This window comes from Mastigoproctus giganteus, chromosome 14 (genome assembly GCF_048544385.1).
Source record: "Mastigoproctus giganteus isolate SK-2022 chromosome 14, ASM4854438v1, whole genome shotgun sequence".
NCBI lineage: Eukaryota > Metazoa > Arthropoda > Arachnida > Uropygi > Thelyphonidae > Mastigoproctus > Mastigoproctus giganteus.
In genome coordinates, this window is record NC_143588.1 from 28339426 (window position 1) to 28365933 (window position 26508).

The following is a 26508-nucleotide window of genomic DNA, read 5'->3' on the forward strand; positions in this document are numbered from 1 at the left end:
AAATGTCGGTCAAAATATTTAATATTCAAATATTTGCACATATAAAATATTCTGCATTACATACGTATAATTATGTGGTAACTACTTGCGTATCAAAAGTAAACTTAAAATTCCAATTAAAATAATGAATTTAATTGGATGAATTTAATCATGAAAAATGTGTCGATTTTTAGTTGAACTTTGGCCCTCTTCCAAATAAACTAAAAGGGGTATTAATTTTAAATGGCCCGCAACGTTACCACCCAACAATAAAGTCAACTGATCCTTCGCCGCTTTGAAATTTGGCATGTTTTTTCTTCTTTCAGTATGAAACTTCTTTTAGGCATTCGTTTCCACAAAAGTCCTGCTAAATCTATGTTAAAAACTTGTTGAGAAGTAAACACATAATACCATTCTACAATAATTTTAACAAGTTCTTTTTTGAAAGTTTCGGCTCCTTGATCTGCACTAGCGGCTTCTCCCTGGATTTTAAATCTATTCTACCAGCCCTTACCAGTTTTAAATGGTTCCACATTTTTTTTTTTTAGGCGAGTTTTCTTCAGATCATCATATTGGCTAATCTCTTTCTCTCTCTCTCTCTTTTTTTTTTTTTTTTTTTTTTTAATATTTAACTTAACTGAATTCTGCACTGGAATATTATCTTCAATAAAATTGAAGTCTTTCCATTTCAATCCTAATAGCCGGCCTAGTCCTAATTGCTTGCAGTGGAACAGCTATCTTTCCCGCTGCTAAAATTAATTCTTTATTTTTTTATAATTGTTCTTACAGTTAAAGAACAAAGTTGCAAGTCCTAAATTACGGCACACATCCGCTTGTCGTTGACCGGAATTGATTCGCTTCAAAACGTCTAATTTAATTTTCAAATTCAGTATTTTTCTTACATTTATAGTCTTCGTACTGCACCCAGACGTTGCTTTTTCATTCCTATCGGTCATTATTAGCTCTTTGAAAATGTAACTGCATTGGTTGAATTAATTATGATACAATGTTCAAGTAAACTTTCCATTACGCATGATGTCTAATACTGTACCGAGTGATGACTAGACTTCGGATAAATGCATATAATGCAAATATTACAAGCAATCTATTTGATTATTTTTTAAAATGTTGATCTCGGAACTACATAACAAGTCACTGTACTGCAATTAAATTAGCGTGCGAGAAAATTTCACTGAGTGTGGGAAAATTTCTCAAGTCGGTGTGGGAAACGTTTTAATGGTGTTTTGCTATTCATTTTCAAGCTATCAACTTCATCAAATGAAACGATTTCGTTAAATATGTCAAAAATGTAATCTGTAAAAGAGCGTTATAGTGATCTGTGACAGCGTTATAGTCAGATACGGGTTATAATATAAGAACAGCGTTATAGTGAATCAGCGTAAAGCGAACCAAGTTATAACGGGGACCTGCTGATATATATATATATATATATATACATAGATGTCTCTTTGTATGTATGTATGTATATATATATGTGTGAACAATGAGTTTTCTGAAAAGTCAAAGTTTTAAGTTTAAAACAATTCAATTTTATTCTTATTTTTATATAAATATATAATAATAACTTTATTTATCATCAATTTGCTGTAGATAGAACGAGTAATTTGACCAGTTCCAGAGGGCCCATTTTGCAGACACCCCCCCCCCCAGGAACTGGCCAAAGTTCTGCTGCTGTAGCCAAGTAGTCTAGTGAAGGGTGCATGCAGGGCCAACCTGAAGTACAGACAAGTCAGGTAGATTGCTAGGGGCACCAAGGGGTACCTGGAAGGACAATATTATAATATAATATTATATTAAAATATTATATTATTATAGTTCTCTAAATAATACTGAAACATGAATACTCATAAAAAATATCTTGTACTAATTGAGAGTAAAGTGGAGGAGAAATTGTTGAAGATAAATTTTAGAAAGGCACCCGGGGTGGATGCAATCTATCCAGTTGTATTAAAGGAGACGGCAAAGGAAGTAAGCAATCGATTAGCCATAATTATGAAAGCTTCCTTGGACTCAGAGGAGGCACCCACAGACTGGAGATGTGCAAATGTAACCCCAATTCACAAAGGAGGATCAAAGGCTGACACAAGTAATTATAGACCTGTGAGTTTAACTTCTATTCCAGGAAAATTAATAGAGGCACTGGTTAAAGAAGCACTGCAGGATCATCTTGACAAAAATTCAGTTATAGCTCAGACACAGCATGGTTTTGTTAAGGGAAGGTCTTGACTGACCAATTTGATTGGATACTATGATGTAGTCACAAAAGAATTGGATGCAGGGAATAACTTTCATATTATATATTTGGATGTTAGAAAGGCTTTTGATACTGTTGCACATGGAAGACTGCTGAACAAATTGGAGCAGTGTGGCACTGGTGGCAAATTGTTGCTATGGATAAAGCGATGGTTGAGTGGCAGAAGACAGAGAGTGGCAATCAATGGACACTGCTCATCGTGGACTAATGTTATTAGTGGAGTCCCTCAGAGTTCAGTGTTGGGTCCATTGTTGTTTTCTGTATTTATAAATAATATTGATGGTGGTATATCAAGCTTAATGTCCAAGTTTGCAGACGATACAAAGGTTGGCAGGGTTGTTAAGGACACTACTGGCAGTATGCTGCTGCTGCTGCAACAGGATCTGGAAAGGCTGAGCAGATGGGCTGAGAGGTGGCAAATGAAGTTTAACATTGACAAATGTAAAGTACTACATATGGGAAACAGCAACCCCAGAGCAACGTATCAACTCTGTGGTACTACACTGACAGTGGTAGAGAATGAAAAGGACCTGGGGGTAATTGTGCAGGCAGATATGAAGTTCTCTGAGCAGTGCAGACGGGCTGCAAGAGTAGCTCATGGTGTCTTATCAATGATATACAGGAATATTTCTAGCAGGGATAAGAAAATGATTATTCCCTTGTATAAGGCAATGGTCAGGCCATTGACAAATGTAAGTACTGTATACAGATCTGCAGGCCTCATTTCAAGAAGGATGTAGAGCTGCTGGAACGAGTACAGAGAAGAGCAACAAGGTTAGTGAACGGAACAAAAGGTTGCTCTTACGAAGAAAGGCTTAAGTTTTGCAAATTACAGTGTCTGGAGACTAGGCACCGGCGAGGTGATCTGATAGAGGTGTACAAAGCCTTGAATGGCTTGAGCATGCTCAATGCTGATGGGATACTGCGCTCAGAATAATCACCTGAGAGGGCATAAATTCAAATTGAGGAAAGACAGATATAGGACAGATGTGCGAAAATTTGCCTTTAGCCAGCGGGTAGTTGGTTGGTGGAACAGACTTCCATCCCTTGTTGTGGAAGTTGATAGCCTAAATAAATTTAAGGCTCAGCTGGACAGGTATTTCGAACGAATGGAGGGGTGAAGTGGAAGGGGTTTTTTTTTTTTTTTTTTTTGGCTGATGCTGCATAAGCTTGCTTTCTTGCATCATATGCCTCTACTAATGCTAATATATCACTATTTACATTTTCTTTTTCTTGTATATTAACAGTTACACAGTCTTGATTAAAGTAAACACAAAATATGACTTTTTTTTTTCTTGTAAATGAAGTTCTTGACAATGGAATGCAGAACAAGAGAATTGGAGGGCAGAAAGCAACAAAAAATTAGATTTGGTTTTGTTGTCACTTAATATAGATGAATTCCAATGCCGAAAGGTCACAACCCTTAAACCTGAGTACAATGAAATCTATTCAAAGGTAGTTCCTTATTTTGGATCTGTAGGAATTATGAGGAGAAAATGGAAATAAAGATAACTGGTAAACAATCTTTGACAGTTCTATGGATGAAAAAACAGAATAGGGATCAGTGTTCTTTAGTGAGCAGATTTTTATTGCTTAGTGTTTAGTGTTGATGCAGTGGAAAAGACATCAATGAAACCTCTTGTGAAGTAAGTACAGAGCTTCTTTTTTTGTTTTTAATTTTTTCAACAAAAACTCATGTAACAACCAAACATTTTGCAGCGAAGGTAAAGAAAGCCAACACGAGAACCACAGGAAACTTACCGGGCAAACAAGTTTCCCGCTACTGCAGTTTCTTCCTGCATTCTTAGTAAACAGATGGTGCATGTTATCAGTAGTGGCAATAGAAGTCGATAACTACATATCGTTTAGTTTTTTCTCATTATTAAATGCGGATATTGGAGTTCATGAGCGTAATGCCTTCATGGCTGAAATTTACTTACGGGTACACCCTCCAGACTGCCTCAGCCTTAAGGTGTTACTCCCTTCCTATTGTTTTAAAATAGGAAAACGGCTTCTACAGATGGTGCATGTTATTGGTAGTGGCAGTAGAAGTCATTTTCCTATTTTAAAACAGTGAGAATTAGGGATAAACACCCTAAGACTGAGGCAGTCTGGAGGGTGTACCTGTAAGTAAATTTCAGCCCACTTATGAACTCCAATAATCTGCTTTTAATAATGAGAAAAAACTAATCAATACATCATTGATTTCTACTACCACTAACGATAACACACACTATCTGTTTACCAAGAATGCAAAGATAAACTGCGGTAGCAGGAAACGAATTTGCTCAGTAAGTTTCCCGTGGTTCTCGTGTTGGCTTTCTTTACCTTAGCCCATTTTGCATTTTTATCGAAAGAAAATATTTCCTCTAAACTTATTTTTACTGAATCAATTAAAAATACTTTAAAATATTTAAATACTGAATGCCAACACTAACCAATTAATATTTTATTGGTTATATTTGATCTGACTACATACATTTAAAATCATAGCCAATAATATTATTCATCATAACACTTTTGTACCCACATTGCTTACTGCATAAATTTATGTAAAAGTATTCGTAATTTTTATTTATTTATTTTTCTGTAACCAATGTTCCACAACCTTATAAAATTGCAATAATTTCATCATATATTTTATGCATAAGTGACATACTTATGAAAATATAAGTATGCAGTTCATAAAATTTCATTAAATTCAATTCTATTTCTTACAACTTCATTCTTGCATTTGCAGTAACCATGACCCAAAATAAACTGAGTGTTTACCAATATTGTAAAATAAAATTGGAACTAAAGCAAGAAGTTCAAAAATGATAGAAAATTTCAACCTTTCTTAGAATGAATACAGTTTCACGGTCACAGGAAAAAGAAGTTATAACTGATGGTCAGCCATCAACACTTTTTCTAACATCACTGGTCTACATGAAGCTCAAAATACTATAAACACTATTCAACTGGATTGAGGCCGGGCAAATCCAGAGATCAAACAAGATGGGATATATCTTCCCTGTGTTCTTCGAACCACTCGCGCACAGTGCATTACCATCTTGAAAGAGCCCGTTTCCATACAGGAGGAAAAAATGCAACATGGAAGTGTGCACATGGTCTCCTAAGAGCTGCTAGTAGACCTGACCAGTGAAACGTTGATCCATATGCACTAGTGGTCCTAGTTCTTGCCAGCAAAACATGTCCCATATTAAACAACCTCTGCTATCTGCCTGGATAGTAGGCACCATGCACAGTGACTCTATTGACTTATGTTGCTTGGGTCACACATGAAGGCATCCATCGGTGTGTCGCACCAGGTATTTTGGACTCATCTCACCCAGCACTTGTTTCCAGTTCTCCAGTGTTCAAGCAGTCTGTTGTTGACACCACAGCATTTGCCGTCAACGATGATCAGTGGTGAGGAGATGGTGTCCCTTGGGTCATCTGCTGTGGTACCCATACGTCTGAGTGTGATGCACATAGTCATTTGGGATATTGTTCTTGCTTTCTCCGTATTGTATTTCGAAATCAACGATCACACACTGACATGCCATTGAGTCCATACAATGCACTACAACCTTCACTCGCTTGAACATCCACCTTGCATAATCCATTACAGTTCTGTCAGCGGGAAGTGGTTTGACCCATTCAATGCCATTCTTTGTACACTTTAACCACAGTGGGCAGTGGGAAACCGACAAGACATACCATTTCCAAAATGGAAGCACCCAATGCATAAGTTCCAACAATCATCCCTTTTTAAACTCTTTTTCTGATATCTTTACTACATCCTATAATTCCTACTTTATCACTTTGACTTGCACAAACAGAGCGCAAATTGCCACTGCTCTAGTATATAAAGCTGTTTGGCTTTTTATACTGCAAGATGCATGGAACAATCCATTACGGACGTGATCACAATTCAGTGATCACTGAGTGTATATATCCTATAAGAAATATCAGTTTCACCAGCAACTTTTCAGACAATTAAACACTGATTGCTACTGATCAGATTATGAACATGAGCACTTAAATTATTGGTTTCTGAAGTTGAAGGGTGGCAAGAGCAAGGATCATCTTCAACAGACAACTGGCACTCTATAAACTTTGTAAACCACTTCAAACAACATACAGAATCTTCTCCAAAAGCTACTTTTAACATTTCATAAATTTTCATTGCACTTTTCCCTATTTCAAACAAAATCTGATGCAAATTTGCTGCTCAGTAAAATCAGTCATTCAAAAATGCAACAAAACAAACAAATTACCTTTTATTCAATGTGCACTAATTCAGCCTGATTACAAATAGGTGATTCAAGTGTTACGATTAGTCTAGATTAGTCACACAATATCTTGCAACAAGTCATAAATTGCTATGATGGCATCACAATTTTAAGGTACAAAGTCAGTCCCCAAACTTTTTTGATCACACCTTGAATAACAATACAAAACCAATGACGTTAATACTTACTAATCGAAGCCTCATCCAGCTCATCTTTCAAAAATTCCAAGTGATCAGTATCAAGAGTACAAGTATGAAACTGTAATCTGAATATGACAGGTCGCTCCAGAGGACGCTGTTTTCTGTGATAGCACTTGATTAAAATATCTCCTCTTAACTGCAGACTGGGTTCCAGCGTGATTATGATGTGCTTTGTTCTCTCTGTAACAGAACTTATAATAAAACAGAAAATATTATGTTATTAACATTAATTATTATATAATATTATGTATTACAATATTATAAACTATGTTACTAAGTATTATAACAAGCTTTGAAAACAGCATATCTTATAAAATTAAATACTACTCAGGATAAAGTTACCGCACTGAAACTATCCTAATATGACAAAAGACTTTACTTATTACGACATTTTCAGAATTCACTATCATTTTATAGTACAAGCTAGAATCTATATAAATAAATCGGCTAAGGTAAAGAAAGCCTGCATGAGAACGACGAGAAATGTCGGATAACTTACACGGAAAATTAGTTTCCTGACAACGGACTCTAGCGCTGCTCGCTCGGTAAAGAGACGGTAGGTGTTATCGGTCTGGAGCAGAAATCAAGAAGGATATATTGATTGACTGGTAGGCGTGGCAAATGATGAAATTACTGGTGGTGGGCACGACAGACGACAAGCTACTGTGTAGTCATTGGTTGGCATTATGATGTGTATTTACCAGTAAAGAACGGTGCATAATAGTTTTGTAATGAATGGTGAACAGGTAATAGTTACCATTAATAATAAATAATTAAAATCACAATTAAAAAGATTAAAATCACATTTAATTTAAGTGTTCATTCAAATTTTAATTGTGTTTTTAATCATGATTTTAATCTTTTTAATCGTGATTTTAATTATTTATTATCGGAAGCAGTTTTAATTATTTATTCTGACACAATGTCTTCTCACACTCATGGTCTTGCTGTGGTGGTTTGATGTGTTTCGGGATCAGGGTTGGGATCAGGGTTGTCATAGACAGACCTTAAAAACTTGGTTCCCAAGTTTTTAAGGTCTGTCTATGACACTTAACTGTTCACATCATCTTATAGTAATTGTTCAAAATGTCCACCTTCTGCCTGAATACAGGCCTCACATCGACGTCTCCTCCTCTACTTCAGGAGTCATAGATCTTGGTCATCTTCTGTCGGCAGTATGAAATGTAAAGGTTCCATGTTCACAAAGGCAGCAATGGATACCTTCAAATGTTTTCCTATCTGGACATCTTCATTCTGGGAACCTTTCACGGTACAAACGATGAGCCTCCAGAGCATTGTCGTCCGCCAAACCGTACATAAAATGCATATTCACTTGCTCCTGATTTGAGTACATGGTCGGAATGGAAAACCACCAGCTTCTGTCAGTACCTTGTGATGAAGGGAATCACCTGCAGGAGATAAGATATTCCGGTTAATAACTCAGGAACCAAGCATTTCCGGAACTATGTTGATATAAAATATTTTTATTGTCTACATATGAGGAACTCATTCCTGAAGTTATGCCATGTATTTTTGAGACACCCTATATATTGAAAAATCATGGAAGTTATTGAGCCTTGCAGCACTGAAATTTTTATTAATAGCACAATTAATAAAAAAATGTTAGCGCAATAAATTTCCAATACATGTAAATAGCGTAAACAACAACCAACTGAATGCTTCACCGCACGGACCTTTACTACCCATATCCACGAGTGGTTATTTTGAGGGCGGAAATCTTTCTTGTCTCTGATACAAATGCGCTAATTGCTGATTGGCTCAGATTGTCCTAAATCACGTGAACAGTGTATGATACATAGCACAGTATGATGCCGATAAATTGTCTGACGATCTTAAACTTTCAATTTATAAAAAAATTTCAAAAAAAAAAAAAAAAAAAAAAAGCAAAAATATAACAATGGCATTGTAGTTAGTGATCGGTGGTATTGCTAATGGCCTTAAATTGGACCAGTGCAAAACGAAGGCTACCTGTTTAAATGGAAATCGTGACCCGGACTAGAGCTGCGAAGCAAAGATCACAGACTAGAGAGAGTGCTGTGACTCGGGGGAGAAACAAAGGGGACGATTCGCCAATGTATCACAGTTTCCAAAAATGTGCAAAATGTGATATGTTTGCTGAACTTTCTAAAACAGGACATGATCTAGCCAAGGAGGATGTCGTTGTGTTTGCTAGATGCCTAGAGTGCCAAGAAATTAGGTGCCAGCTCAGCATTCTGATGGGTGTCTGTGAGAGCTTGAAATGTAGGGTAAATGTCCTCGAAGAAATTAATATGAGGGGCCCATCAAACTCTCAGCTGCCCAGCTCAACGGCAGAGTTGACTCCTGTGCGTCAGGCAACACAGAGGCAATCTCCAAGGAACTAGTTATTCTTGGTGACACTATTGTCAGGGAGACAGGGGAATATACTACGCAAGAAGGATAGGTGGAACAGGACCAGGGTCCGTCTGCTAAGGGCAAAAGTTGATGACGTTTTAGAGCAGATATCATCTTTTACTGAATAACAGATGACATAAAACAGATCCATGATTCCTTTCAACTCTGACAGCAAACATAGCATGCTTCGGTTCATGCATGTTTAAAAGCTATTAGATTGGCCGTGGTAAGATATTATTATTATTATTGCTCTTACATTATTTCTCCCTGATTGGGGGATTCCTTTCCGTGATGGGTACTGCTACCAAGTACACAGGGTGGTTGTTATCTATGGTGTTACTGTTGGTCAAGGAACTCTCTGACTATCCTACAGGTGTTCAGGATTGCAACTTTCTGGAGTTCCTTGTAGGTGTTCTCTGAGAGACCTATTGCTACTATGTAGGGTTTTTGGGACCATACCAGTGGTTGGCACGATGATCGGGATGGTCGTTACTGCTTGCATATGCCACATCTTCTTGACCTCATATCTCAGGTTCGTGTACTTTCTAATTTTTTCCTCGTGGGTTTTCTGGGCATTGCTAGTGTTGGGAACTGCTATGTCAATCAGGGAGGTAGCCTTTTCCATCTTGTCCACGAGGGTTATGCCCGGCCTGTTGTGCAGGATGGTCTTATCCGTTATTATGGTGCGGTCCCAGTACAGCTTGCGGGTTCGGGTCTCTAGTACAGGCTGGGCTTCAAACTTGTAGTATGGTACACTTTCTTTGGTCAACAGGTATTTTCTCGCTAGCTTCTGATGTATTATCCTGGCTATGTGGTCGTGTCTATGAGCATACTCAGCATACCCTGCATCCCCCTGTGATGTGCCGGATTGTTTTTGAGGCCAGGTGGCATCGTCGACACGTGTCATCTGACATTCTGGGCTACTTTGCGATGTATTTACTATAGTTTCTGGTGTTGATTACCTCGTCTTGGATGGCCAGCATGAATCCTTCAGTCTCGGAGAAGAGCATGATCAACTACACAGTTAGTCTGATTTCCTGAAATCAGATTAACTGTGTAGTTACCAACTCCACTCTTAGAACTGCTTTTGTGTATTGGCAATGCATAAATCCAATCCTTCTCCAATCTAAAAGAATCTCCCGTGAGTCCAAAGATGTCCTCATAAGTAACCTCGATGGTTCAATACACTCACTCATGCTCTTCCACCACCAGTGATCCCGACCTGTTCAAGCTTATGCAGCAATCTCTCACGAGGGATTGAGGCAAGTAAGGCTCCCGGAGTTGATGCCATCAACTCCGGGAGCCTTACTTGCCTATATGCTCAAAAGGTTTTCTAATAAACAGTTGTCTGTAATTACAACATCACTAATTTCATATGGCTCAGCTTGTTCTCAGGGTCTTTCATAAGTATTGCATCGGTCTTTCATGACCGATGCAAATACCTATTCAATTCATCAGCAACATCAGCTGGGATATCCAGGAATTTTCCACACCCAGTGCACCAGGGTCCAATCTAATTAGCTGTCTCCATTGTATTCATATACATGAAAAATTCCTTGTCCCCCTTCTTTGCACTCTTAGCCAATGCTTTCTCATAGGCAACATTGGCCTCTCTGACCTTATTGGTACTATTACAGATCAACTTGTACCCATTGTAGGCTTCAATAACTGTCCTGTTGTAGGCTTCAGTCATTCATTGACCTACTGTTGGCTTCAGTCATCAGTCTGTAACGGTCCCGTGCTATGTTTTTCTGCTCTATTTGACCAGCCAGCTCTGCAGTCATCCATTTGGGCATCCTCCTCCTGCAATATTTTCTTAAAGGTATGTATACATTCATGGCTTAAGTAATTTTTGCTTTAAAAGCTTTAAATGTATTCACCAACCCTGAGCAATCCACCCAATTCACATATGCCATATAGCACCTTAAACTGTCAAAGTCTCCTCTTCTGAAGTTAAAATCTGTGCCTTTACCTTTAACTACTGCACATCTTTCATGTTACAACTGATGATTGCATTATCAAATCACTGCCTGACAATGGTTACTATATTTTAAGCCCTGTGATGTCATCTGATTTGTTAGCATTAGCATAGGCACATGATGCAAGAAAGCAAGCTTATATAGCATTAGTCAAAAAAAAAAAAAAAAAAAAAACCATCTCATTTCACCCATCCACTCACTCCGAATGTCTGTCTAGTTCTGCCTTGAATCTATTTAAGCTATCAACTTCTACAACAACAGATGGAAGTTTGTTCCAGAAATCAACCACTCGCTGGCTAAAGGCAAACTTCCACAAATCTATCCTACAACTGTCTTTTCTCAATTTGAATTTATGCCCTCTTAGGCGATTATTCTGAGCAAGAGGAAGAATCCCATCAGCATTGAGCATGCTCAAACCATTCAAGACTTTATACATCTCACAGGTGTCTTGTCTCCAGACACTGTAATTTGCAAAACTTAAGTCTTTCTTCATAAGAGCAACTCCCTATTCCAATCACCAATCCCGTTGCCCCTCTCCGCACTTGCACCAACAGCTCCACATCCCTCCAAAATTATTTAGTAATGATAAGGTCAAGAATATTCTCATCCCTAGCATCTCTAACATGCTGGTACAAATAATCTAGTTTATTTAAAAAAGTTTTTTTCCCATTATAAGTTTCTGTCCCACTTATTACAATTGATCTGGAGCAGATTAAAGTCAACCATAATAAGACATTCACGCTTGCTTGCACATTCCTTCTGCATGTAAAGACTCTCGCAATATTCCTCACAATCTTCTTGGCTGTAGATCATTCCCACACTCATTGTTCCTTTGCTTCCAGCTAACCACAGATTCTATGCTGGAAGACATAACTTCAGAATCAGCAAAAGCTCTTTTCATGTTCAGACTGCTTTTGATAAGAAGCATGACCCCCCCACCCCTTCTATCTTTCCTAAATACATAATATATACCTTTTTTTCGCAACTGTGATGGCTTGTTGTATTACCTGGGTACCTGCCCGCTCACTGATGATGAAGCCGAACAGCTTCGAAACGATCGTCTGGGTGGTGGTACTGCTGAAAATAAATAACAGTAGTCTTCTCTACTAGAGAAGCATTATTTATTTGAAGTAATGCAATAGTAGCTATCTCGTTGTGAAGGCAACCACATTATGAGATACAATTAAAACGATGCCCTCTACACTACATACGTAGTTCAAATATATGGGTTAACTATGGTGTATTTACACTGATACTATATAGTTAATAATATATACCGTAGTGGAACTCATCAACACCAATTTCTTGCTGCATAAGTTAGTCCTACAAGGGGTATCAAAAAGTTTGTACTCTTACCTAGAAATAATAGCCCTAGAAAGGTGAAACTTCACTGGAACTTTAATTCCTTTCTTTGTACTCTCCATGTATACTAACACATTTCTCCCATCTGTGGATCAGTTGTTTAATACCTTGATCATAGAAGTCTGCACTTTTTTGCCTGAAACCATGATTTCACTTCATTGATGACTTCCTGAGACAACTTCCCTCCACTGCTTTGACATGTCTTTAGTCTCCAAATCATACTGATACACTCAGCATTCGTCATTTGTCACTAACCAATCAAAAAAGTGCTGAACATCAGCATTATACAAATCCAATAGTTGGCAAAAACACTGCATTCGACACTGTTTCTGCAAAGGCATCAGCAATCTTGGTACCTATCGTGTGGAAATCTTAGAAATGTGTAGATGGTCATGTAAAATGCTGTGGGCAGATCCATAACTAATTCCCACTGCATTTACGATGAAATGAATTGTCACACATCTGTCACTTTTTTTGTTAGTACTGTACAAAGTTTTGCTTCCTCGCATCATTTTCTAATAGAGCAGACTCTCGATTTTCAGGGATAGATGGTAAAAAAAAATTCCCAGATAATCGATTTCCCAGTTAATCCAAAAAAGGCAGTAAGTCCCCGACATTCCAGGACTTATTACATGAGTCAAGTTTTACGTAACTCGCGAATGATTAATAAAATATTGCTACTATATCCCTGATATGCCTGATATGAATAAAAATAGTTATATATTTTTAAATAGTTCAATTTAAAACTATCTGGGGAACAGCAGTGAAGTAGCCAGAGTGGCACATAAGAAAAGAAAACATAAAAAGAAGAAAAAAATGCATGTTATTGTACTGTAAAAATTGAATTGTATTTCGTAGCCCTGGTTATTATAGTTGACTTTATTGGTGCCGATCGCTTCACTGCTTCTTGTATTCTGTCTTTCTTTATTGTGTTCACCATTGCCACTGACAAATCTGAATTTCGCACAATACTTGTTAATGTTTGGCCATTTTCATACATCCTTATTATTTTAATTTTCTGATCCAACTCGATCGCTTTCCTTTTCTTGATAGATTTACTAATACCACTGTCACTTATTCTCTTCGTCGGCGCCATGATAACAGTCAAAATTAAATCTTCTGAAAAGAATTTCACAGGATTAAGGCGAAAACTCACTATTATCACCATTTTACTAAAGCACATTTCCAGAGGTCACTGCCATAAAACAATAAAAACAATTTGCACTTTCCTGGTTATTGGACTTTTCTGTTAGTGCAATTCATTATAAACGGGTAGTAAACTCAATCTTATTGCATTTGCAATAATACAGATAGCTGGAATTCTGTGAGATTTTACGTTATGGTGAAACGTGTCCCCTTCATTGAAATCTTCAGTCATATTAAAAAATATATAAATAACATAACATAAGTCCGAAGCTATGTAAGTCGGCGACTTACTGTATCGAAAAATGTTCAGCACCTACGTAAAAAGTATGCCAATAGATAAAAAACAAAAAAATTTACCATGCACTACCCGCATGTCCAATAGATGCTTCCCTTTATTTTTTACAATGCCACATATGGTTTGGTCACCAACATTATAATAGTTCATTAGAGATTTAACGGATGCACTGTTTTCAAACTTTTGAATAATTTAAAATTTTTGTTTAATTGAAAAACACAACTCTTGCATTTGCCCATCATTTTCATGATTTCTAAACAAAAAAAAAATAAATAAAATAAAATAGTTACTGTAAAAAAAAAAAAAAATCTGACGTACCTGACATAAATAATAAAACAAAATGCCCTTTTGCAGTGCAACAGAACACAACAATCGATGACACACTAAAACAAACTAAACATTTGATCTCTCTCTCTCTCTCTCTCTCTCTCTTTTTTTTTTTTTTTTTGAGCAGCAGGTGTGAAGACAGCGGGGGTTGCAAGATAATAGGTACACTAATCTCCCAATGACGACTTATAACACCATTTCTTGTCACTTATTTACAACTTGCAAAAGAAAAAATAAACTTACAATTTCGGTTTGTCTATTTGTGAGTGCAAGTGATTTTAGCAATATGTACCACTTAAATATTTACTGATAAATATTTAAATGGTACTTTTCAAAGTCAGTTTCCCAAAATAAAGGCACAATAAATCCAGGAATCAAAGTTGAAGAAAAGGAGAATAATGTATCTTGTCCCACTTTCCAGAGGCATTTGGATTGGAGGACAAGAAAAAAGAGTGGAACTAATTTCAGATTAATTAATTGTTTATTAATTTGAAATTAATTCAGAATTTAATAAAATAGAGGATTAAGATCAGTTCATCTAACATACATTCAAATTTGCAATAAAACACACTTTTATTAACTAAAGTGTGTTACATTTTACATGTATTTAAAAGTGAAAGCATTCTGAAAGCTAAATAAAAGAAAAGCTTACTTTGATTTGATGTAAACATCATAAAAGGAATACTGCACTACGTGGCAATGCAGTGCCCTATTAAAATTGGTTCAACACTGCTCAGTGAGGTATTGACCTAATGAATCACAGTTTTACTTGGTATTGCTTTCAAGAAATAAATTCCATTGGAGCTTATTCTCCTACAGAGATAATTATTCCACTAATTCCAATTAATATATGATCCATTTATAACCTATAATGAACCTTATGACTAATAGAGGAGGCTAATAATCAAACTTATGATTAATACTATGAGAATGGTCAACATTCTCTTAGACATAGTCAAGCAGTGAAACAATAAAAATTATGAAATACAAATAAAATTTTGCAAAGTTATTCATATTATAAAATATAAACTTTTATCTTAATAAGTAAATTCTTTGCTAATAAATAGACTTTAAAAATACTGAAATATACTTACTAGACACCAGATGTATAAACAGGCTGCATTCCTTGATATATTTTAATAAAAGGGCAACATCCTAAAAATGTTTAAAATATTTATTTTATATATTATGTAAAGTACTGATTTTTTTTATATCAAAAATTTTGTTTAATTATTTGGTTACTGATAACACATTACAGAATGGAAGGAGTAACATCATAATATGGGCAAAACCCTGGTCTTAATAACCCTCCTAAAAAGCAAGAATAGTTAAATTTTGAATAATTAAGAGAAATCATAAGTTTTAACTTCTAATAAATGGAAGGAGATTTCAATCATTACATGGTGCATATTATATAATGATATAATATACTACATGCTATTAAGCATATTACATAATACACAACTCTGTTTTAAAAAATTTATTAAAGCTGAGACTTTAACCAACCATAAAGTGAAAAATAATAATAATAAGCTACACATGGCAGCAATTACATTGTGGAAATCCCAGTTTTATTTGGGAAATGAATTCACTAATTGAGTAACTGCACATTACCTCTATATAAGTGATTAAATCAAAAATAGCCAAGAATATTACTTTTCAAAATGTGAAAAAAAGCTCCAAGTAAAGGGAGTAAACAGTAGTAGTAGTAGTAGAGGCATGTGATGCAAGAAAGCAAGCTTACGTGGCATCAGCCAAAAAAAAAAAAACATTTCACACGTCCATTCCCTCTAAAGGTTTGTCCAGTTCCTCCTTGAATTTATTTAAGCTATAAATAAATAAATATTTATAAAATGTTTTTTGTTCAACACAGTGTGCTGAATAAGAACATTTTGCTTATCAGGACTATCTCATCATTTTCATTTCTGAACATATGTAAAAAGGCCTACGCACTCTGGATTCATTATTCTATATTCTCTATTATGTAGCAAAGAGTGGAACGGAAAGTAAAATAAAATGACGAGTTGAGTTAAACTACTGCCACATCTGGGACAGTAGGTTTAATGTTAAATACATATGATAACAGTGAAAACAGAATATGTAGATACATACGGTAAGCAGTAATACAAAAACCAGTATTACTTTTAAAACCTGTAAAGCTTTTATATTACTGGTTACTGTATGTGTCTACATTTTCTGTTTTTACTGTTTATCATATGTATTTAACATTAAACCTAGTTTAACAAAGCTCGTCATTTTATTTTACTTTCCGTTCTGCTCTGTGCTACATAAATAGAGATACAATTTTCATTTCTGGAATTTCAGCCAATGCTAACTTCCACTTATACTCCATTACTCTGTGCTGAACATCATTAACTATAAGTGAAGAATTTTTGACCCAGTCCCCCTCTGTTTATCGATATTGCTTTTTTTTTTCTCTCTGAATATGCAGTGTCTTCACCAGGACGCTTCCTTTTCGCACCTTTTAAGTATTTTACTCATTTTTAGAGAATAAAGCACAATTATAAAATGAGGAGGCACACTTGATACACATAAACAAAGCTGTGCGCGTGTAGCAACTGAATAAACAACACCGTAAAGGCAGAAATACACTATTAACACCTCACATTTTACTAAAGCACATTTCTAGGGGTTACTACCATAAAACAATAAAAACAATTTCCAGTTGCATTTCTGCTAATCGCATTTGCGATTATACCAATAGCTGGAATTGTGTTGGTTTTTACGTTATTATGGTGAAATGTGTTTTCCCTTCACTGATATAAAAAACATAAATACATTTTCAGAATCTTTTCTTCATTCCTGTCATGTTGCGTTCGGTTGGGGTGATTCTGCGTTCGACTGCCATTACTTGTAAACACAAGGCGAATCGTGCATAAGCGAATTCGGTTCATGTTATATAAGATATCGTTCCCCTATTTATAAATTGTGTATGATCGAATTCATGTAGTGTAAACACGTGTTATATGAGGACTGACTGTACATATTTCTTAAAAATTACAGCCTACAGAAGTTCAAGTCTAATGTCAACAAATATCTACTTTCGTCTTCTCAACCTACAGCCCAAGGCTTTTGAGTACCAGTACTGTAGGTTACAATACCTCTCGTGTTTGGGGTTTTCATTAAAAAAAAAAACCACCTCAATTAGATCACCTTGCAGGTGCCTAGTCTCCAGCCAGTACTAATCTTGGAGGCTACCAGGCTTTACATACCAACTAAGAAATATTGTTCAAGGTTTAGGCCTAAATGGTTGTCAGATGAACTAATGAGACATGTGGCAGAGAAGAAAAATGCATGGGATACATACAAATTAATGGGTGACATGGAAGCCTATGATAGATATAAGTTGGTCTGTAACCAAGTCACAAAGGAGATTAGGCAGGCAAAGGCAGACTACGAAAAATCCTTGGCAAAGGATGCAAAGAAAAACAGAAAAGAGTTCTTTACATATTTAAACTCAAGAAGGAAAGGGATGAATCAGATTGGTCCACTGGATATTGATGGTTCAACACTTGAGGATCCTGCTCAGGTGGCTAACAATCTAAACGAGTATTTTGCACCTACATTCACGCATGAGGAGTTATTCAGGAAGGAGAATGATGTAGGTAAAGTAAACATTGGCAGTGAGCTGGATGATTTTGTAATAACTGAGAGGAAAGTGGAAGAGAGATTGTTGAGGATAAACATAAAAAAGGCACCTGGGGTGGATGGGATCTATCCAGTTATATTAAAGGAGGCAGCAAAGGAAGTAAGCAAACCCCTAGCCATAATTATGAGAGCTTCTTTGGACTCAGGGGAGGTACCCATAGACTGGAGATGTGCAAATGTAACCCCAATTCACAAAGGAGGATCAAACGCTGACACAAGTAATTATAGACCTGTTAGTTTAACTTCTATTCCAGGTAAATTAATGGAGGCACTGGTTAAAGAAGCACTGCAGGATCATCTAGACAAGAATTCAGTTATAGCTCAGACGCAGCATGGTTTTGTTAAGGGCAGGTCTTGCCTGACCAATTTGATTGGATACTATGATGTAGTCACAAAAGAACTGGATGCAGGGAATAACTTTGATATTATATATTTGGATCTTAGAAAGGCTTTTGATACTGTTGCACATGGAAGACTGCTGCACAAATTGGAGCAGTGTGGCATTGGAGGCGAATTGCTGCTATGGATAAGAGGATGGTTGAGTGGCAGAAGACAGAGAGTGGTAATCAATGGACACTGCTCAACGTGGACTAATGTTATTAGTGGAGTTCCTCAGGGTTCAGTGTTGGGTCCGTTGTTGTTTTCGGTGTTTATGAATAATATTGATAATGGGATATCAAGTTTAATGTCCAAGTTTGCAGATGATACAAAGGTTGGCAGGGTTGTTAAGGACACTACTGACGCTATGCTGCTGCAACAGGATCTGGAAAGGTTGAACAGATGGGCTGAGAGGTGGCAAATGAAGTTTAACATTGACAAATGTAAAGTACTACATATGGGAAACAGTAACCCCAGAGCAACGTATCAACTCTGCGGTACTACACTGACAGTGGTGGAGAATGAAAAGGACCTGGGGGTAATTGTGCAGGCAGATATGAAGTTCTCTGAGCAGTGCAGACGGGTGAAAGAGTAGCTCATGGTGTCTTATCAATGATATACAGGAATTTTTCTAGCAGGGATAAGGAGGTGATTATTCCCTTGTATAAGGCAATGGTTAGGCCACATCTTGAGTACTGTATACAGGTCTGGAGGCCTCATTTCAAGAAGGATGTAGAGCTGCTGGAACGGGTACAGAGAAGGGCAACAAGATTAGTGAATGGAACAAAGGGTTGCTCTTACGAAGAAAGGCTTAAGTTTTGCAAATTACAGAGTCTGGAGACTAGGCACCGGCGAGGTGATCTGATAGAGGTGTATAAGGCTTTGAATGGTTTGAGCATGCTCAATGCCAATGGGATTCTTCATCTTGCTCAGAATAATCACCTCAGAGGGCATAAATTCAAATTGAGGAAGGACGGATGTCGGATAGATGTGCGGAAATTTGCCTTTGGCCAGCGGGTAGTTGGTTGGTGGAACCGACTTCCATCACTTGTTGTTGAAGTTGATAGCCTAAACAAATTTAAAGCTCAACTGGACAGGTATTTCGAACGAACGGAGGGGTGAAATGGGAGTGGTGTGTGTTTTTTTTTTTTTGGCTGATGCTGAATAAGCTTGCTTTCTTGCATCATATGCCTCTACTAATGCTAATGCTAGTTGGTATGAAAAGCCTAGTAGCTTCTAAGACTTTGAATTCTTCCCATTTAGAATTTGCTGTTGGTAACATCATCAGTTGGTGTCACTATAGAATTCAAAAACTGTCTCAGACCACCACAGTCACCTTTACAAAAGCAAAAACCTTCCCCTTTATCCCCGACTGTAGTTAAATTTTTAAGTAAATTTTACATCACAACACTGTGATCACTGCCACTTAGTGGTTCCCTTATCTTTATCCATTAAGAATCACAGTAGTGATTTTCAAATAGATATTTACAGTATACCCAGTATAAAATAAAATATAAGTACAAATTCAGTAGCTTTCGGAACACGTGTCCCTTTATCAACTGACAAATTTGAATATATTACAAGCAAAGTGTGGCACGTTACTCATGCGATATTGTTGTAGCACGGACGTGTGCTGCCTTACGCCAGTGATCATCCATCAATAAAACTGTTGTCTCTAGGATGGGATGTATACGCATGCCTTTCTGGCGATTTAATGCCTTAGGGTTGTTTATTATGTTTAGTGACTCTAGCCATAGGCGGTGGCGAAAGTGTCGCGCGTGGTCCACTATCTCAAAGTCGCGCTTGGGGTCAAGATCGTGGTTGGTAGCCCAAAAATGTTCTGCAAGCGCGGACTGGTCAGTTTCGGCAAGTCGGATTGCTCTGTCGTGTTCCGTGAGGCGATCCTGGAGACGTCTCGATGTCTCACCTACGTAGCAACTGTTACAGGCCCTACAGGTGATACGGTACACTACATTGCTGCGTAAGACAGGTGTGACAGGGGCCTTCACACCTGAGACAAGTGAACGTAGGTTCCTACCTGGTAATTGCACACATTTGATGTTGTAACTTCTCAGGATCTTCGAGATACGTCCTGACACTCCTGGATAGTACGGAATGTAGGCGGATGATATGCCGACTTGCTTCGGAGGTCTTGGGTTGGAAGTAAGTTCTTGTGCCTGTAACAAGCATCTGTTTAGTACATGGGATGGATAACCGCATCTGGTTAGGTCCGCCTTCACACGGGAGATCTCGTTACGTCTAATTGTGTCGGTGCTGGAATGGCTCCAGGCCCTGGAGAACAGGGTGCGGGCAGTGCTATTGAGATGGCTTGGAGCGTGGCCGGACCCGTAGTTGGTGAATTGACCGCACCACATGGGTTTGCGGTATACTGAGGTCTCTAGATGTGGGCCTACGCGATGCACTAGCACGTCCAGAAACGGGAGCGAACCGTCCACCTCTGATTCTACGGTAAACTTGATGAAATTGGATAGAGAGTTGAGGTATTCTAGTAGTACCGTTTCAGAACCACGTGGTATTATGGTAAAAATATCGTCGACGTATCTACACCACGTTGTAATAGGTGTAGGTGGGTTCTGGTGTATCTGCTTCTCCAGATCTTCCATGGCGATGTTAGCTACTACGGAACTGACAGGGGCACCCATAGCAGTGCCATGTACTTGTTTGTAGAGTGAGTCTTCAAAGGTGAAGATGCTGCTAGAGAGGCATAGGTTGAGGGCGGTACAGATGTCATCAGTGGATAGTGACGTTCTGGATTGGAGGCTTAAGTCGCTCTCAAGGAGCCTTCTGGCGCAGTGCACGGCCTGTTGGATGGGAATCGAGGTGAATAAAGAAACCACGTCAAATGATGCCATGACAGAGTTATCAGGGATTGAAATGTCCTTAATGATGTTAATGAATTCACTGCTGTTTTTAACGGTGTGAGATGTATTACCTATAAGAGGCGAGACCTCTTATACCGCCCTCAACCTATGCCTCTCTAGCAGCATCTTCACCTTTGAAGACTCACTCTACAAACAAGTACATGGCACTGCTATGGGTGCCCCTGTCAGTTCCGTAGTAGCTAACATCCCCATGGAAGATCTGGAGAAGCAGATACACCAGAACCCACCTACACCTATTACAACGTGGTGTAGATACGTCGACGATATTTTTACCATAATACCACGTGGTTCTGAAACGGTACTACTAGAATACCTCAACTCTCTATACAATTTCATCAAGTTTACCGTAGAATCAGAGGTGGACGGTTCGCTCCCGTTTCTGGACGTGCTAGTGCATCGCGTAGGCCCACATCTAGAGACCTCAGTATACCGCAAACCCATGTGGTGCGGTCAATTCACCAACTACGGGTCCGGCCACGCTCCAAGCCATCTCAATAGCACTGCCCGCACCCTGTTCTCCAGGGCCTGGAGCCATTCCAGCACCGACACAATTAGACGTAACGAGATCTCCCGTGTGAAGGCGGACCTAACCAGATGCGGTTATCCATCCCATGTACTAAACAGATGCTTGTTACAGGCACAAGAACTTACTTCCAACCCAAGACCTCCGAAGCAAGTCGGCATATCATCTGCCTACATTCCGTACTATCCAGGAGTGTCAGGACGTATCTCGAAGATCCTGAGAAGTTACAACATCAAATGTGTGCAATTACCAGGTAGGAACCTACGTTCACTTGTCTCCAGTGTGAAGACCCCTGTCACACCTGTCTTACGCAGCAATGTAATATATCGCATCACCTGTAGAGACTGTTAGAGCTGCTACATAGGAGAGACATCAAGTCATTTTCAAGATCACCTTACGGAGCATGACAGAGCAATCTGGCTTGCCGAAACTGACCAATCCGCAATCGCGGAACATTTTTGGACCACCAACCATGATCTTGATCCCAAACGTGACTTTGAAATAGTAGACCACTCACGACACTTACGCCACCGCTTATGGCTAGAGTCACTTAATATATTAAACAATCCGAAGGCCATAAACTGCTGCAAAGGCACACACGTATGCACCCCCATCCTAGAGACAACCATTTTAATGCTGGATAAACGCTGGAGTAAAAAACAGCGCACGTCCGTGCAACAACATTAGGAAATGAATAACGTGCATCACTCGCAACTCATTGCACTTTTCCGTTATATTCAAATCATATTATCAGTTGAAAAAGAGACTTGTCAGTCTTGAAAGCTTCTGCAATTGTATATTTTATTGTATTATATTAAACTGGGTGCTTATCCCTTCTAGAAAAACTCCTGTATATCATTGACAAGACACCAGGACTGCACCAGGAGTCACTAAACATAATAAACAACCCTAAGGCATTAAATCGCCAGAAAGGCATGCGTATACATCCCATCCTAGAGACAACCGTTTTATTGATGGATGATCACTGGCGTAAGGCAGCACACGTCCGTGCTACAACAATGACGCATGAGTAACGTGCCACACTTTGCTTGTAATGTATTCAAATTTGTCAGTTGATAAAGGGACACGTGTTCCGAAAGCTACTGAATTTGTACTTATATTTTATTTTATACTGGGTATACCGTAAATATCTATTTGAAAATTATTAAACTATGGACCCCAGTACTCCAGGCCCATTTGTCACAGTAGTGATTCTTAATGCATGAAGAATCACTACTGATAATCAGATCATGAGTATGGTTACCTCTGGTTACCTCTTGAACGTGATGCTGTAGAAAACCATCACCCAATAAATCCACAAAAGCCTTGCTAGTAGGCGACCAACCCACAAGTAACAGTGGGTTGGTTTAATTTTAAAATTAAAATCCCCCAATATAAGACAATCTTATTTACTGGCCTACTCTATTTCTGTTATCTGTACAGTTGTTCATTATACCCATCAGAGTCATTAGGCCTATAAAACACTCCTACTCTGAATTTTGCTTTTCCAGTGCTTATGCACATCAAACTGACATAACATTGCAGTGCTCATCCCTGTCAACTGAATGCACTTCCTTAGATTTTATGCTTTCTTAACTAACAGCATAATCCCCCCCTTCCTTCCTATTCTGTCTATCCTTCCTGTACACATTGTGCAGAACAAATTCCAATTCAGCATTCCTTATATCTGTGTGACACCACGCCTGTAATATCCCAGAAATATGTTTTTGATGTTATTATTATTATTAGCCATATGGTGCAAGAAAACCTGAGGCATATACTGCACTAGCCAAAAAAAATTTCTGAATTACCCTAAGACAGCAGCACTTCAAATTCATCAAATTTATTTACTAAACTTCTATCATTGGTATACACACAAGTATACATGCAACTGTTCTTATTCTTAGCTACCATAACACAGCCCATGTATTTACTTGTTCCACGATGACTCCCAGAAGTCCCTGTATTCCCCAGCACCTTGTTTTCCAGGCTGCTGCTCATTCCAATAGAAGCAGTGCAAGAATCACTTTCATCTCTGCTAGCAGCTCCTGTTAATCTATCAGTCCGTGTATCTTCCCCAAAATAGCAGTTTTCCAACCCACCTAACACTGCCTCAATAGCATCAGCAAATAGCATCAGCAAAGGCATATGATGCAAGAAACAAAGCTTATGCAGCATCAGCCAAAAAAAAAAAAAAAAAAAAACTTCCACTTCACCCCTCCGTTCGTTCGAAATACCTGCCCAGCTGAGCCTTATATTTATTTAGGCTATCAACTTCCACGACAAGGGATGGAAGTCTGTTCCACCAACCAACTACCTGCTAGCTAAAGGCAAATTTCCACACATCTATCCTACATCTGTCTTTTCTCAATTTGAATTTATGCCCTCTCAGGTGATTATTCTGAGCAAGAGGAAGAATCCCATCAGCATTCAGCATGCTCAAACCATTCAAGACTTTATACACCTCTATCAGATCACCTCGCTGGGACCTAGTCTCCAGACGCTGCAATTTGCAAAACTTAAGCCTTTCTTTGTAAGAGCAACCCTTTGTTCCATTCACTAATCTTGTTGCCCTTCTCTATACTCGTTCCAGCAGCTCTACATCCTTCTTGAAATGAGGCCTTCAGACCTGTATACAGTACTCGAGGTGTGGCCTGACCATTCCCTTATACAAGGGAATAATCACCTCCTTATCCCTACTAGAAAAATTCCTGTATATCATTGATAAGACACCATGAGCTACTCTTGCACCCGTCTGCACTGCTCAGAGAACTTCATATCTGCCTGCACAATTACCCCCAGGTCCTTTTCATTCTCTACCACTGTCAGTGTAGTACCACAGAGTTGATACGCTGCTCTGGGGTTGCTGTTTCCCATATGTAGTACTTTACATTTGTCAATGTTAAACTTCATTTGCCACCTCTCAGCCCATCTGCTCAACCTTTCCAGATCCTGTTGCAGATTCTTTCCAGATTCTTACCCGATGCGACTGTCCCGGAGTATGGGCAACCAAGTTAAAAAAAAATCTTCCTGCATTATAGGAAGGAGTGCTCATTTTATTTTTCTTAAATTCATTTCTTCTTTATTTCACTTTAAGCACAGGCCCGAGAATGGGAATCAAGCCTAAACTTAAAGGGAAAATAATTGGCATAGCCTTTATATTCCCAAGGCAGATTTCTGAACAGAGATATGAAATCTGATTTTTTTTTTCTTGCACCCTTTCTATTTAAGTGTATCCCCTGTAGAAGCACTCTCTCCTGTTAACAAACACAGACCACGCTTGGAAAAATTCTACCCCATGAGCCTGTTCAAAATATTCAAAATGTTCAAAAGGCTTTGTCTTTGTTATAGGTTTATGAACACATTAAGGATTCTCTCTATTAAACTACTTAAGAATTTAAAATCCAAGGTAAATGAATTAGTTTACGCATGGTTTATTGATAAGAAAATTAGTAAATCTATTTGCTGGAAACTTCATGCGAAAGAGTGTGAGCTTCTCCTGTTCTATAGTTTGCCAAAAATGCACAAACCAAGAATTCTGTTGTGTTCAACTGTTGTGGCACCCTGACCCATGAGCTTTCCAAGAATATTGGTGAGTTGCTCTCACACTCATCAAAAACAAACTGTTATCAACAGTACTATTCATTTCTGCAGCTCATTAAAAATTTAAAAATCCTGGATGACAAGGTTATGGTTTATTTTGCCATGGTCTCCCTGTTTCCATCCATTCTATCTGCCTTAGTTTTTATTCTTTATAAAGTTTTGTATATCATCCTTCATTTTTCACTGTATTTTAATCAACTTTTATTTTATATTTTTATGTTTTGCCAGTAGTTATAAAATTTCTTTCACAATGCTTATTACTGACACACATGCCTTTTTGGTAATTGTATGACAAAAGAAAACCAGGAAACCCATTACCTATCTGCATATCTCAAAGTAAAATTTAAAATAAGAAGAATGTAAGAAAAAAATTAAACAAGGTATGGATATTCTCTACATACCTCCTTTGTTATCGAAGTCTGGAACACCATATATAATTATGTGATGAAGATAAAGGATATTGTTGTTCATTCGGATTGCACCAGACAAAAGCCCAGCAAAATAATGAACATACCTATATACACACATATTTAAAAAAAAAAAAAGAAAAAAGAAAAAAGGAAAAGAAATTAAGATCTGTCACTATATGTAATGCAATGAATGCAAAAAGAATCAGGACAATGTGAAAAAATAAATTAATTAAAAACGCTTTATGATACTTGAATTAAAATTGCGAAATACAGCACTATATATAAAGCACTTATATGTGTAGAGGTATGCAAGTATGTCTCAGTAATATAAATACTTTTATCAAAAAAAAAAGTGCTTATATCACAGACAGTAAAAATAAAATAAAAAATATATATATAAACTCAATCTGTTTTACTGAAATTTATCTCAGTAAAACAGATCCCAAATCAAATATTAGTAGTCACAAACTATGTATATAAAGTGCTTAGCATCATAATACACAGCCATTTCTGAATAAACAGAAAATTTTTAAGGTGGCATCGTTTTAGGTTATATCTTAAAAATTTTCCACCTTAAAAATTTTCTGTTTATTCAGAAATGGCTGTGTATTACGATGCTAAGCACTTTATATACATAGTCTAAATTTGTTCGCAGCTTGAGGCTCTAGCCCTAAATGCGCCTTAGTAGTCACAAATTATGCAAGGAAGTAAGTTTATATAGTATAAACAGAGAGAGAAAGAGACTTATCAATCTTTTGTCCATCCCTTCTCATAATTTGTCTGATTTT

The 26508-nt window shown here is 37.7% G+C and overlaps 1 protein-coding gene across 1 annotated transcript in view; it reads right to left on the reverse strand.

The window, feature by feature from the left end:
- LOC150075035 (tensin-2-like) overlaps positions 1-26508 on the reverse strand; it is a 737845-nt gene that overhangs the window by 339239 nt on the left and 372098 nt on the right. Inside the window, exons 12-14 of the mRNA XM_090389056.1 lie at positions 25712-25824; positions 15329-15389; positions 6720-6922 (exon numbers count right to left, since the gene is read on the reverse strand). Coding sequence (XP_090245182.1) covers positions 6720-6922; positions 15329-15389; positions 25712-25824 — 377 coding nt within the window. The remainder of the gene's footprint in view (positions 1-6719; positions 6923-15328; positions 15390-25711; positions 25825-26508) is intronic.